The following is a 15,509-nucleotide window of genomic DNA, read 5'->3' as shown; positions in this document are numbered from 1 at the left end:
TCAAAAGATCAATAAAAGTGAAGGGGAAAAAAAGCTTTGTTTAGTCATTCAAAAATCTCCCTTACCTGCAAGCAACATTTGGGTTAGCATTTCTTGAAAGTAGCAGTTCTACACTCTTTAAAATCTGACCCTCTGAAGCACGTGCCGAACATGCAGCCATCAAAATAGTATATTGATCTATAGTGAAATAGAGAAAATATATATCAAGAATAAATACTAGTTGTTTTAATAGTGCATAACAGAGTTAGGATGGTACAGTGTTATATAAGATTAGCTTTACAGTTGGGAATTTGAGTCCTGTCTGATATACAATAAATAGTAAATAATCACAGATATTTTATTTAACCTTTTGAGTACTGACTTTCTGAGGCTACACCAAACAAACTGCTCATTTGCATCAGAAGAGGGAGTTTCCATACCAGAAGTTCTCCCCTAAATAAAAATCATAGATCTGAACCTACACTTCCTATAAAAAATGAGGCAGGCAATTAAATTACAGGCAATTAATTGGTAAGTGTATTGCATTCCAAAAGTTGGTCTTTCCAGTGTCCAAACTCAAAATTCAAAACACTTTTTCTCTTAACAAATGTTAAAAACTACTAATTTTGGATTTTGGAGTAAAAAGACATTTATTTGATTCCTGATTCTCTTGACACTATCAATACTGGTCAAGCCATTTATCTATAGAATGAAGATGTCCAAGAAATCCTTTATATAGCTCTAAATTCTATGAAATGTTTAAAATTGGTATCAGGTTCCTAGGACACTCCATAAAGACCCATTTTGGTTTATAATATGTAATATGGCTGAAATGTACTAATAGTTGCAATATAGGACTTAATCCTTTTTTTTCTTTTAAACATATGTTCTTTATAAAAACTCAATTTAATTTCCTATTCTGAAAGATTTTTAGATTCAACTTGGGCACTGGGTATGAGAATTATATTCCTCTTCATTTCTGAACTAGGACATAATACAGTAGTTGAAAAATTGAGGTTTCAGAAGAGATGAAAAATGGGAAAGGATGGAGATTTTAAGAATCCCTAATAGAAGAAAGGAATACAATTGTGGCAGTTTGTATGAAAACATGGGTCCTTGATGAGAATGATGGTTCACCTATATATAAGAATTTTTATAATCTGAGCAAACATGGTTGTGGATTTCTCATAATATTCTTTCTCCTGACACATGCTGATTGAACTTTATTTTCTCACATGGCTGTTGGCTTCAAAGCACAAAAAACTAACATAGTTCTTCCTTTATTACTAACAAAGGTGGAGAGTAGCATTTATAGTTTAATTAATATTTCTTCTACTCATCCCCACAGGGAAGTTGAGAAACAAACATATTGGTGTTGTCATTAAACTATAAAACTGCAGCTTATTTTTAAAAAGTGTGTAACAGTAATCTTAAATTCATAGAATTTTTTCAACCAGTAGTGATCTCTAAATAATCTAGAACAAGTGTTCTTGTTTCTTGGACCATTTACATGACCTGATCAAAGATCAGATATGATGGATGAAAATGCAGATATGCAAAGATGTCATAAAAGATTCTGAGCTTGGGTGTATAGGAGGAATAGGCAAAGTTTGAAAAAGACAGGTACTGGGAGGCAGAAATGAGTTAAGTTTTGAACCTGTTGAGATCAAGTTGTCCAACAGGCATGTCTGCTGGAAATTTGAAACTGGAATCAGTAGAGAAGTATGGGTTGAAGACATAAATCTGTGAACACATAAATCTATATAGCAAAGATGGCTAAATTCATGGGAATTGAGGATATCACCAAGTAAAATTGTACAGAGGAAGAAGAAGAGAGGGCACAGAGCAGACACATGCAAAACACACACAACTGAGTATGACTAGGATGAGAATCTATCACAGGAGACTGAGAAGTAATAATTTGACAGGTAGAACCACCAAGAGAGACCAATATTATAAAAACCTAACAGGAAGATGATGATTGACAAATGCCAAAGGCTGGAGAAAAGTCAGAAGAATGACGATTATAAAGGGTTATTAAATCTGGTAGTTAAGAAATCATTGGAATAATATTATTGTTTTGTAAGAAAACCAGCAGGATGATTTCAGAGATGCCTGGAGAGAATTATATGAATTGATGTTAAGTGAAATGAGCAGAATCAGAAGATCATTATACATGACATCATCAATGTTATATGACGATCAATTCTGATGAACATGATTTTTAAAAATTGACTTCTCCAATTTTCTTCCTCCCTTCCCATTCCTCTCACTGAAAAGGAAAGCATTTTGATATAGCTATATATATGTAGTAATACAAAACATATTTCTATATTAGTTATAAAAAGAAGAAAGAAAAACACTGACCAAAAGAAAATCACAAGAAAAAGTGTAAAAATCCCCCCCAAAAAGTATACTTTGATCTATAATTAAAGTCGATAGCATTTTTCATAATATGTCTTTCAGAGTTGTCCTGGATTATTGCACTGCTGAGAGTATCTAAGTTATTCATAGTTGATCATTTTATAATTGTTGTTACTGTGTACAATGTTCTTCTAATCTGTTCATTTCACTATGCATCAGTTTCTGGTGCATTTTTTTTATTAAAGCTTTTTAATTTCAAAACATATGCATGGATAATTTTTCAAAACTGACCCTTGCAAAACCTTGTGTTCCAATTTTCCCCCTTTCCCCTCATGCCCTCCCCTAGATGGCAAATAATCCAATATATGTTAAACATGATAAAAATATGTTAAATCTAACATATGCATACATATTTATACAATTATCTTGTTGTCCAAGAAAAATCAAATCAAAAAGGGAAAAAATTGAGAAAGAAAATAAAATGCAAGCAAACAACAACAAAAAGAGTGAAAATGATATGTGTGATCCACACATAGATCCCACAGTTCTCTCTCTGGGTATAGAAGGCTCTTTTCATCACAAGACCACTGGAACTGTGGGTACATTATTTCTTATAGAACAATAGTATTCCATCACAATCATATACTACAACTAGTTCAGTTATTCTCTGGTTAATGGGCATCCCCTCAATTTCCAATTCTTTATCAGCAGAAAAGAGCTGTTATAAATAATTTTCTATATATGTCCTTTTCCTTTTTGGGTTTTTAATCTCTCTTTTGAAATACAAATCTAAGTAGGTATCATTAGATCAAAGGAGATACATGGTTTTAAAGGCCTTTGGGCATAGTTCCAAATAGTTTTACATAATGGTTAAATCAGTTCACAACTCCACCAACAATAGTGTCTCAATTTTCCCATATTCCCTCCAACAGTCATTGTTTTCCTTTTCTGTCTCATTAGCCAATCTAAGGTATATCTCAGAATTGCTTTAATTTGTACTTCTCTAATCAATAGTGATTTAGAGTATTTTTATATAGTTATAGACAGCTTTGATTACTTCATCTGAAAACTGTTCATGTTTTTTAATTCATTTATTGATTGGGAAATAGCTGTTATTTTTACAAATATGACATTTCTCTACATGAAAGATAAGATCTTTATCAGAGAAACTTGTTTCAAAGATTTTTTTACAATTGTGATTCCCTCCATCCTAATCTCTCCCCTCCCCCATCCTATTTATTCTATTCTGCCTTTAAATATAAGGCATATGCTAGAATTTCTGTAGGCAGTAAAAAAGGAGAAATTACAGATGCACTAACTTCCAAAGAAAACAGAAAGAGATGAAGTCAAGAGTACAATTAGAGAGTATTACTATCCTGGCAAAGAGAAAGGCTATCTTGTTCACAGAAGACCAAAGTTAAGAAGAGAATGAGTACAGATTAATAAATGTTTTATACGGTAAAGATGACAGAAAGCAGACAAAAGAAAATAAAGTAGGAAATGAGGTTATCTACTAAGGCAGAGGTTTGGAGGTAGAGTTGGGAGTTTGAGGAGTGAAGAATTTGGGAAAGCCACTACGAGGAGAGTGATAATGTCAACAAAAATGAATAATTAAATTTCATCTTTCAAAAAGTCTTTATTAAGCATATGTTATGTGAATACTCTGTATGCTAAGTTTCAAGAACAAAAAGACAGAAATATTGCAGATTCTGTCCTCAAGAAGTTAACTTTCAAGTTGGTAAAGTAGATGGAAACAATATATATATCCCAAAGTAAGCAGATAGAAATTACACACAAAATAAAGAAGTCTGTTAGTTTTTTTTTTTTTTTTTAAGAGCAGGGAGAACACTTAAAAACTGGGGGGAATCAAGAAAAACTTTCTTTAGAGGTGAAGATACTGGAGTTGTATCTTTGATATGAGGTAGATTTCAAAATAAAGGTTGAAAATAATCTAGGCACTCAGACTCAATAGGAGAGATAGGACTGAAACTTGTGATCAGGTGAATTTCAGAGTTTAAAATGTTGAAGGTAGAATACTTTTAGATGATGGTGAGATCTTAGTTATAACCACCTTGGGAGTAGTTTGAGGTAGAATCAACCTAAAGATTTCTTGGGAGTTAAAAAGATTTTTGAACTGAGACATAAAAGGGCCACCAACCAAAATTTTAAAGTTACTAAGGTTGATGATAGAGGTTCAAATGGAGGGGAAGACTGAAACAGGTAGATATTCAACTCACTGATAATCAGTGAAATGGAGCTCCATTTAAAACACACATATATTTGCAATCTCTGATACAAACAAATGAAGTGAATCTCAAAAGAGGAAATGTTAATAAATAGAAATTTCATAGAAATATGGCAAGTATACCTTATGTCTGTTGGCTCTAAGGAACAGGTTCAATTGGAAGGTTACAAGGAATTCAAGCAAGGTAGCAAGAAAGTCAAATTATGAGATTTAAAATGGAGAAAGAACTTAAAAAAAATCTTTTGAAAGGGGACAAAAATAATACAAATGAAAGTTTAAAGTTTAAACAAGATAAACTACTCCTAAGTCATGAGGCTTTATCATAAACCCATGCCCAGTTCTGCTCATTAAGTATTAATTTACAGGTTTACAATTTTACAAGTATATAATAGAAATATGGATGGTTGTATCACTCTTTGATGTTTTTTTAAACCCCACCTCATAATTTGGGGTTCCATCTTGCAATTCTAATTTGTGATACAGTTTTAATTCTCTTGTGGAAACAAACTAGTCTGTTGAGTCTCTATGACTTGGTCTTCTCTGTCTGAATCTTGTTAAGTGACCTTGTTCTATCATATTTCTAGGAATATGGCTATCACTGTCTAGACAGTCTGAGATTAGATCATTTTTGTCTGTTTATTTGGTGCTTGGCCAACAGTAGGTACTTAATGCTTGCTGCTTTATTGATCTGTACCTACTGTCTTCTATCTCTGTAAAAGATCTTATGGACCAAATCTGGTCATCATAACTTACACAGCATTAATATTTGAAGATTTTTGCTGTTCTTCCCATTTACATTGTTTAGTTATCATATATAATTTTCTTAATTCTTCTTACCTCATTTTCTTTATCAGTTAATTTAAATCTTCCCCTGCTTCAATGTATTCATCATTTTCATTATTAGTTATAATATAGTAACATTCCACTACATTCACATACCACAATTTGTTTAGACATTCCAAAATCTTTAAATTAATTTAAAGTAAAATTACTTTATTTCCAGTTCACTGTGGCCATAAAGTGCTTTTAGTGTATGTGAGGCCTTTCTATGGGTGAAAAAATATGGACATTTAAGTCATTTTCAATAAAGAAACAAGAGAGGAATGAGAAGTGGATGATAAAAGGATGTCCATTATTTAAATTTTAATTTGGTTGATATTTTAAAAACTATCACCAAATGAAATTATTTTGTTTATAACAGTGTAATTGGGATTCATTCAGATAACATACACATACACATACACACACACACACATCAATAATCAAATTTATCATGTGTTAATTCTTAAATATCTTACCCTTATCAAAGCTTGCATTAGCCCCTCTGTCCAGCAAGATACGCACCAACTCCACATTAGCAATATTAGCAGCACACATAAGAGGAGTCCATCCAAACTGAAAACTGGATTCCACACTCATTCCTGTAAACACAAAAATAAGTCCTGGCATTAGAAGGAATCCTGTAAAAAATTCTAGAGTCTGTGAAACACTCTTATTTTAAGTGAAAAAATAAAATATTCTAGTACTGCTCTGTCACTATTATTGTAACTTTAAATGATGTATAAATTTTGCAAGTTTCAATTTCTTACTGGGGAACTGAATTAGATGATTTTTAAATGACTTCAGCCTGTGTTAAAGTTTTACATAACTTCTAACAGGAAATATGAAAATGTATTTTATACATTTTATTGGCAAGTGTTATGATATGGAAAAATTAAATTATATAAAAAACTTCGTATTATATAAATACCCAACTTTCAACTTTCCATTCTGTTTATTCTATTACAAAGATACAGGTAAAGAACTGTTGGATGTGACTTTGGAAGACTTGGGTTCAAATTCTGATCACTTCTTTGAGCATTTATTCTTTTATGTTTTCTGGGTATCATTTTTTTCAGCTATAAAATTTGAGGGTTAACTAACTCTTTTAATTCTGAATCTATTATCCTATGAACCATTTGGGATAAAGTTTCTTCCTCTACTCTGAGGCTGTTTTACCTTCTTATACTCCCCACTTCTTATTTTAATGACCAAAACTGCGTGGTCCAAAATATCAACATATATTTACCACCAGTAAGTATTTGATCCAACATTTTCCCCCACCATTTTTCTTTTGCTTTGGGGAATTTATGTTACTATATGACTTGCTCCTTCCTTCCTTTCTCACACTTCTTATCCAAGTTATTTCTACTTTAATCATCAGTTATATTTATGATTCACATAAATATTTCAATCATGTGACCTATTCTTCAGATATACAGATTGCAATTTAATTAATAAGCCTCTGCAACTTCTGTACATTGTCTTTCCATAAATTCTTGAAAGACGATTCAATCAGTGTGCTGAGGACTTCCTCTAAATATTTTTAAGCTACATAGAGTACATTACGAGCCACTTTTCCCTCTTTTGTGGCCCAATTTCTTCTATACACTTACATACACACACCCACACCCACACCCCTACCTATCTATATCTGATAACATATTTTACATCATTTTCCTGTGGTTCTTCATTAGTACTGTTCCATATCCTACCCATATCCACCGTGCATCCATCTCTGCACTGTCCTTTGGAAAATCCACAAATGAATTAGAAATTTCCCCAAAATTTTTACATTTACTGATCCTTGTTAAAGATCTCTTTCAAACAAAATTGCTTACCTGGTAGGAATCAGGTCACCAAATGTGCTATTTATTTATAACCAAAATGACCCTAAGGTAGACATCAGTTTCTGGGGAAGATGGGTCACCCTGTGGAGCAGTACACCTGATAGCATTATGAGGACTATTGCACCTTACACATATTTTAGATAAACTTTCATCTGCTTTTCTATTCACACTGCAGTACAAACTCTTCTACTTGTAAGATCTTTTTAAATTAGAGTTTAAATTCATTGAGAATAAGGATTGTATATTTTTAATTTGTATCCTGAACACTCAGCATAGTATTGCCTTTAAGCAAGCCCATATATGTTTTTTTAATTAAATACCTTTTTATTAAAACACTTTCCAGATATTTTAGAAGAAAATTGAAAAAAAAAAAAAAGAGAACATGGTTAGGTATGACATTAGCATAAAAATGCTAGGGATTCTAAACAGAAATTATGAAGGATTAAGTCAGCATTTGAAAGAGTAGAAGACTAGGATACTCCCCAACATCAATCTCCTTTTGTGTATTATCTTTTCCCCAATTATATTGTAAACTCCTTGAAGGCAGGAATGTCTTTTCTTTTTTGTATTTGCATCACAAGTGTTATGCCTAGAACTGTAAGTTAACAGGAAGTGTGTAATCAATGTTTGCTGCCATTTGAGATCTCCCATTATGTCCCTATTAGATCTATCTTCATCTTTTTAGATGTGGGATGGGGTGGTTCCCACATGCAATAGCCAGAACTAATTCAACAAGTACTTGTCCATTGACTACATCTATATCCACATATGTAACATATATATATATATATACCTACACAAATTCTTCCTTCCCTCCCTCTCTCTTACTCTCCATTATGTATGCACACATATTGGTCTACATATGGTGTGTGTGTGTGTAGAGAGAGAGAGACATTTGTGTATGTGTGTGTATGTATGTATGTATATGTAACTGATCTTATAAGCCATTTAGTTCAATTCCCTTAATTTATACTTGAGGATTTAAGAAGTTAAGTGACATGCCCAAAGTCACATAGAAAATAGTAGAGAAGCCATTATTTTTAACCCAGATGATTTTCAAATCTAACATAACTTTCACCAAGCAGTAACAGCTCTGAGGATGTCAGAAGAGGCCACAGAAATAAATTTTAAGAACTTCAGGACTTTTTTTTTGGCACTATTCACAACTCTTAACAATCTTAGTAATACGACTAACCTTGGATGGCATCTTATTATGCAATCTGTAGTCTTACAAAGTAATCTACTTGGATTCAGATTTTCTATGCACTACATTATTCTGCCTGTTTTACCTATGATATATTTATATTTCTTCAATACCACTTATCTACCTGCTCTAGATCTTACACCTGGCATAGTAAAGTTCAACCATTTATACATTTCTTAATTGAATCTCAATTTCAAAAAACAAATGGAAGATTTGTCTGAATTATATTACACTTTAAAAACCCATTATTAGTAGTTTAGTATATTTACATTATATCAGATATATAGTATATTTATTTGCCCCCTAAATTTGGAAAAAAAAAAAAAAACTGTCCAACTATTTTATTTTTGTTTCTAAGGTTTCGACTGGCCAGTCCAGCAGATCTTACAACTGACTCTTAGGTTGTATTTTAATCTTTAAATCTTTAAAAGAAAGTTTGACAAAGTAATGCCAAAATTACTATTCTTTTCAATAAGATGCTGAAAAATTATTTACAACTGACTACCAAATGTCAAACTGCATTTGCATATATTTCTTCATTTGGGAGTTCTCTATATCTATAGGTATTTCATCCCTATCTCTCCCAATCCAAACTTCATCCTTATTTCTCCCTATTAAAATTTTCTAATGTCATTTATATAGCAAATAATAATCACTGAGAAAACATGCTTTTTTCTACAAGCTTCCTGCTAAAGTTTCCAATAATTCAAGCTGAAAAAAAGGTGGCGAAGTGTTGTTTCTACATTTATTCTTTCTCCTTAATTCCTAAAAATGGGACAAAATGAGTTATGGAAGAGAGGAAAATTGTTAAGAACAATAGTCCTGAGATATAAAATTATAATCAATGCTTTAATGTCCCTGTTAGAGAAATACAAATTAAAACAATTCAGATGTTCCATCCCCTACATATTAGATTATGTTAAAGTTGAAAGAAAAAGAAAATGGCAAATGCAGGAAGGACATTAATGCCCTTTTGGTAAAACTATATAATCTTGTTCAACCATTCTAGAAAACAATTTAAAAGTCTATGCCAAAAGTTATTAACTTGTACATACTTTTTTGAACCATGATAAAGATTTATAGCCAAAACAAATCAGGAAAAGACGACCAATTTGTATAAGATATTTACAGCAGTTCTGTTTGTGGTGACAAGGAATCAAAAACTGAGGGGGTGCCAAACAATCAGGAAATGGATGAACAAGTTATCTGAACTTAATGGAAATATTATGCTGTAAGAAATGATAGAGTGGTTTTAGAGACACCAGGAAGGACTTGTGTAAACTGATAAAGAAGCAAGTCAAACCAGGAACATTATTTATAGAATAACAACAATAATATAAAAACAATCAACTTTGAAAGGCTTGGGAACTCTGATCAATACAGTGATCAACTCACAATTTAATAGGATTAAACAGAATACCTATCACCTGAGAGATGAGATTGAGATTTTTTTTTGGGGAGGGAGGAAGGGAAGGAGAAGGCTGGGGAGATATGGCCAATAAAGAAATGTTTTACATGACTAAGTTTGTAACAAAATTATGTTTCTCTTGCTTTCTTCACACAATATAGTAGAGCTATGAAGGAAAATTTCATTTGAAAAAACAAAGTAAAATCATGAATGTTATCTTCAACATTAAAAAAGTTGTTCTTAAGACTGCATAGTCTTGCTTATATTCATCCATCAACACATTTGACCAATATTTATTGAGTAATTACTATGTGTTCAACACTAAAAGGGATACTATGAAATGATGTAAAACAATTGTTCTCCCCATTCTCCAAGCTCAAAACCTTAAAGTCATCTCCAATTCCTTATTCTCATCAAAGTAGCAGCTTACATTTTATGTAGCACTTCAATGTCTGCAAAGTATGTTATATACATAATCTAATCTGATCCTCTTGATAAGCCTGTGAAGTAGATATTATTATTTCTATTTAACAAATGATTAAACAGAAACTCAAAAAAGTCAGATGACCTTTATATGGTCACAGAGTTAATAGTGTCAGAAGTGTGATGAAGATCCAGCTTTTTGACTTCAAGTCTATTACAATGCTGCTTCAGTCAAATTCCTGTCAAATACTTCTGAAGCTGATCTTTTCCTCTCCAATGTAATCACCCTTGCCCATCACTTCATATCTAATTCTTGTGATATTCTCCAAGTTAATCTCCTTGATACCTATTCCTAATCTTTCCATTTCATTTTCAACACTGCTGCTAAACTTTCAATATGGGAAAGATAGAAGATGTGAACCCTGACATGAACAGGAAAGCAGAATATACTGCCTTCAGAAAATTGCAAACTTCCATTAATGATGGCAAGCTTCCTATTAAAACAAAGGCCCATCTATTTAATACCAAAATTATGTTGTTATTTCTATTTGGCTGAAACTATCTCCAAAGAATTAAAACTGAACATGAACAAAGGAAATAGAGAGGTGATTAATAGGTATAAGTTGCAAACAGAAACAAGGAGGAATGCCAAAGAACAGGAGTAAAAACCCTTATGAGGGAATTATTTGATAAAAGAAGATGGCTAATCGCAGAGTAACAGTGAAAAAACATAAATGGACAGCCAATGTTTCAGGACTCCACTTCTGTTGTCAGGAAAAAGCAAAGGAAACTTTTCAGGAAACTTCCCATATGGGAATCTTATGGCAGGACATGGACGAGAATTGACGAAATGAGCAAGCATGGATGCATTTTTATTAGCACTGTAGGAATCCACATCTAAACCAATGACTTCAAACATTTTTTAGAATATTTAAATATGTCACTCCCCTCTAAAACAAACAAAAACTAATTGAACATCAGATTGAGGACAAGGTTTTCATCCTTAATTATTTTCAAGGCTTTATCCAAGGCTCTCTACAAATTAGTGCCACCTCCTACTATTATCTAAATTCAATTTGTCATTAGTCCTTTGCATAGGAAATTATAACAATACAATATTGAACGAGCATAACATGATTGATATAACTTATGCTAAGGACATTGAATAGGACTCATTAGAGGTTTGAAAAAGAGGAGAGAGATGAATTAGTGTAGGATTACCTAATAGTTTTATTGGGAGGAAATATAAAAGGAATTTTAATTGAAAACCAGTGCTTGTTTATTGGTCTCAAAATCCTCATCCTCAGAGGCTAGGACCATCAATTACTTCCAATTCTTTGGCAAATAAGAAAGTATGAATGACAAAAATTGTTTCCTCAAGAGCCTAGTTTTCATGTTATTTTAGCCCACATATTGAAAAATACTTAAGGACAACAATAGCATATTTTAAACATTCCTGATTTAAGATAATGCCAAAGGCTATCCAACTACATTTGGTTCATTTTACGACAATGTAAGTATAAAAATCCTTAGAGATGTGGATAAAGCTTTTTGCACTACCATCATATGTACGAAGATGTAAAGAAAGAATTCAATCTACACTACTAAAATATCTTAAAAATCAATGATGTTTTCATCATATCATCAAAAAACAAAAATTTAAAAATTCTGAACACCTAAAGATAATATATTTTTCTTATACTTTGATGTTATATTATATTAATAAATTAAGAAAAACTTATCTAAAAAGTGTTCACTGCATACTTCTACGGGGCTGGAATCAATTACCACATTTTACTTACAATTTTAACTTCAAATGTTGGGAATTGAAATTTCACAGGGTTCACAACTAATTGGGATTTAACTTTACAGAGAATGGAAGATATTCTGAAAAAGGACAGCATTTGTAGCTGGAAAGATCAAGAAAGGCTTCCTGAAATAGGTGGGTTTTGAAGTAGATTTTGAGGGGAAACTGAGAGGTCAACCTTCAGTGCAAAAGAATCAAGAAAGGAAATAAGAATGTTGAATATATTTGTTGAACTTAATAGTTAGCAATATTTTTACATTCAATGTTAGATATTTATGTATTTGTATCCAGAAACTATTGATCAAAAGTATTCAAATTAGGTGAGCCAATGAAACAAATTCTTTTGTATGCTGGTTCGTAGCTATAATTTTTACAATTTTTTAAAAAAATTTATAAATTTTACAAAGGTAAAGTTAAAAAAAAAAAAAAAAGGAAAACTTTGAAATCCTTTGAATTGTCACAATTTTGTAAGGGGAAAATTAACACAAATCCACAACTTTTCTCTCACCGGAATTTAGAAGTTCTTCAACCAATGAAACATCTCCTGAAGTCAGAGCTTTCTTAAAAGTTTCATCTTTTTCTTCAGTCACTAATGACCCTTTCATTGTCTAAAGAAGCAGAAAATGAATCACAGATTTTAAAAGTTGAAAGGGATCCTCAGTAACCATTTAGTTCAATCTCTACACAATTAAGTCCGTAAAACATGCTTCTTATTCATCTTGTCATTTTGGGCTGCATTAAGGACACAACACCAAGCATCATCTTTAGTTTGATTTTTTTTAAAGGGGAAACCTTTTTTTTTTTTTTTAAATGATCGTTTATGATAAAAAATATCACAAATTATACAAATTTATCACATACTTTTTGTTAATCACAAAAAAAGGGAATATTTATTGGAGTCATCTTTAATAAGGTTTTCAGAAATAGCAAAATTAAATAGGATGTAATGTTCAAGGAATGCTCAGGAAATCAGCAATAATTCACAGCAAAACAGAACTAAAGCCTCCCCGGTATATGGAAGTGAAGGGAGGGAAAGGGGAAGGGGAAGGCAGGTCTTTCTCTTTTCTCCAACAACAAAAGCGGGGAGGGCGGAATTTCCACAAGCAGTTAGCCAAAAATCACATTTTATCGCAAACAAGCACTGGAACAAGAGGTGACGCCCTCACTATGTTTTTGTTCCCAGGCCACGAGAGCCGCCTGGATCTGGGCCTGGCCTCATCTTCACTGGGGGAAGTGGGGGAGGGGGAGGCGCCGACTGCAGGGACCAAAGCAAGGCCTTTCCCTCTACCTGAGGCGCACGATCCATGTACCCGATATCCCAGTAGTCCTCTTCACTGTCACTGCTCTCGCCTCCACCTGCCACGACCAGGCAACCCAAAGAACCCGCCATCCTTGGCCAATCCCACCCGACTTCCAAGGCGCTAACTTCTGGGAGGCCTCCACGGCCTCACCTGCCCGGCGCCACAGAAAACCCACCACACCTGCGCAGTAGAGAAGCGCGAGGAGAAGGCCTCGGAAGGCGACGACCAGAGGCGCCAGCAACACGTGCGGGCGTATTTTTTACGCCTCGCCTCCTACGCCCAGCGTGCTTCCCAGAAAGGAACTATGTACGTGGTGCATCAGACCTGTAGATTTCCTTCGGAGAGGGAGGAGTTGACCATCGAGCCTAGCAACAATTTACGTTTTTCATCCGGGAACCGTAGGTTGTCAGACTTCTACAAAGGACATTGAGTCTGCTAAATCGATGCTGATTGATTTGTAGAGTGGTCAAATGATTGGCGCGAAGTTCCAGAGGTACGCAGCAGCAGCAGCAGCATATGAACCATTGGCTTCTTGACCACAAAGTCCGTCTTTCCACAACTATTATATAAATTATTCCGTTTAATTTAACAACAACAATAATAATAGCCAACACATATGTGGTGTTCACTATGTCAGGCAATTCCAATCCAAAGAATTGGAAAAGCAAACAGAAAAGTCTCTACTCCCAAAAGGAAATCACATTTTAAAAAGGAGAAACAACAGCTGATTCACTTTACAGCTAGATTCCAATTAGTTGAATAGTTAAAAAAAAAAAGGGGGGGGGGAGGACACATTTTTTGCTTATTTGCATTGGACTGGAACCATTTACCATATTTTACACAACTATAAATTCAAAAGGTTCATTTCACTGTCCATCAGTTCATATGTCTTTTTAAGTTTCAGCAGAGGTTTACAAGCAAAGATTTTCAGCTATTTACCTGATATTTTCTAGTGGTGAAGTTATTTTCAGGTATAAGTTGGCCCAGAAGGCCATCATACTATCATTCTATGACATCGTCATTCGATGATGCTGTTACTTCATGTTGGACAAAGAAAGTCTATAAATTATATATTGGTTACAGATTCTCCTGGATGAGCCCTTTGGTCAGCCTTCCTATCCTGTCTTGTCCTGAAATGGGCTCAAGAATTCCTGGATTTAAAACCATTAACCATATCTTGGTTCAGTCTTCCAGACTTATCTCCTTAATATCCCTATGTTTCCCTTCTTACCTGATCATGATCTATTTGTATTATTTTGAGAACTTAAAAAGGACTTCATATTAATGAAACAGTCATTATATAAGATTTGGTTTTTACGTGCTAAAGTACTCATTTTCTATATATATTTTAAACATTTTTTTTTTCATTTAACAAAAATCTAGTTTGATACACCTTTTTTTTGACACAGGCATGCTTCTTTGTTTTTGTTTTTTTTAATAGAAACTAATATTTTCATTATATTTGGAGTGAGATCTGTTGTCTTTCATTTTGTCTTTATTTATGCTGTTGGATATATAGTTTTTTTTTTTTTTTTTTCCTCCCCAGGGAATAAGGAGAGAATGGCAATTTAGTTAGAATGGGAGAATTTAATTCTAATATGGTGATAGTGCTGGAAATGAAACTAATGATGCAAGCTCAGATAGCTTCCTGAAGCTATTTGTGCCCTGGAGGAGTGAAGAAGCCTATTTTTGTATGAATAAATGAAAAAGCTAAGTTAGTAAGCACACATTAATTAACAAACATTTATTAAGTACTTAATGTGTGTTAATTAAAGTGCTAATTTTCATGTTAATTTATAATTTATATATAATATATTTATAATAGTAATAATAAAGTTAATTAAGTGTGGCAGATATTATACTAGTTCCTGGGGATATAAACATTAACTTGAAACAGTCTGATCTAGCCCTCAATGAGCTTACATTCTACAGAAGGAGTTGTGAATGTAAATAAACACATAAATATATGAAGTCCATACAGAATAAATTAAAGGTAAATTTAGAGAGGAAAGGCAATAGTAACTGGGGGGGAGAGGATTACTGAACAGCTTTCAAGGCAAAAAAAAATGATTTTTAGAATTAGAATTGCATGTGCCATAGCCAATGCAA

The 15,509-nt window shown here is 33.0% G+C and overlaps 1 protein-coding gene across 1 annotated transcript in view; it reads right to left on the bottom strand.

Annotated features, from left to right (window-relative positions):
- ASZ1 (ankyrin repeat, SAM and basic leucine zipper domain containing 1) overlaps positions 1-13,602 on the bottom strand; it is a 101,923-nt gene extending 88,321 nt beyond the window's left edge. The window contains exons 1-4 of the mRNA XM_052000685.1: positions 13,388-13,602; positions 12,608-12,707; positions 5,887-6,009; positions 66-177 (exon numbers count right to left, since the gene is read on the bottom strand). Coding sequence (XP_051856645.1) covers positions 66-177; positions 5,887-6,009; positions 12,608-12,707; positions 13,388-13,489 — 437 coding nt within the window. The 5' untranslated portion in view covers positions 13,490-13,602. The remainder of the gene's footprint in view (positions 1-65; positions 178-5,886; positions 6,010-12,607; positions 12,708-13,387) is intronic.
- Positions 13,603-15,509: the final 1,907 nt, after the last annotated feature.

This window comes from Antechinus flavipes, chromosome 5, assembly GCF_016432865.1.
Source record: "Antechinus flavipes isolate AdamAnt ecotype Samford, QLD, Australia chromosome 5, AdamAnt_v2, whole genome shotgun sequence".
Classification (NCBI taxonomy): domain Eukaryota; kingdom Metazoa; phylum Chordata; class Mammalia; order Dasyuromorphia; family Dasyuridae; genus Antechinus; species Antechinus flavipes.
This window is presented reverse-complemented; position numbering and strand designations above follow the sequence as displayed.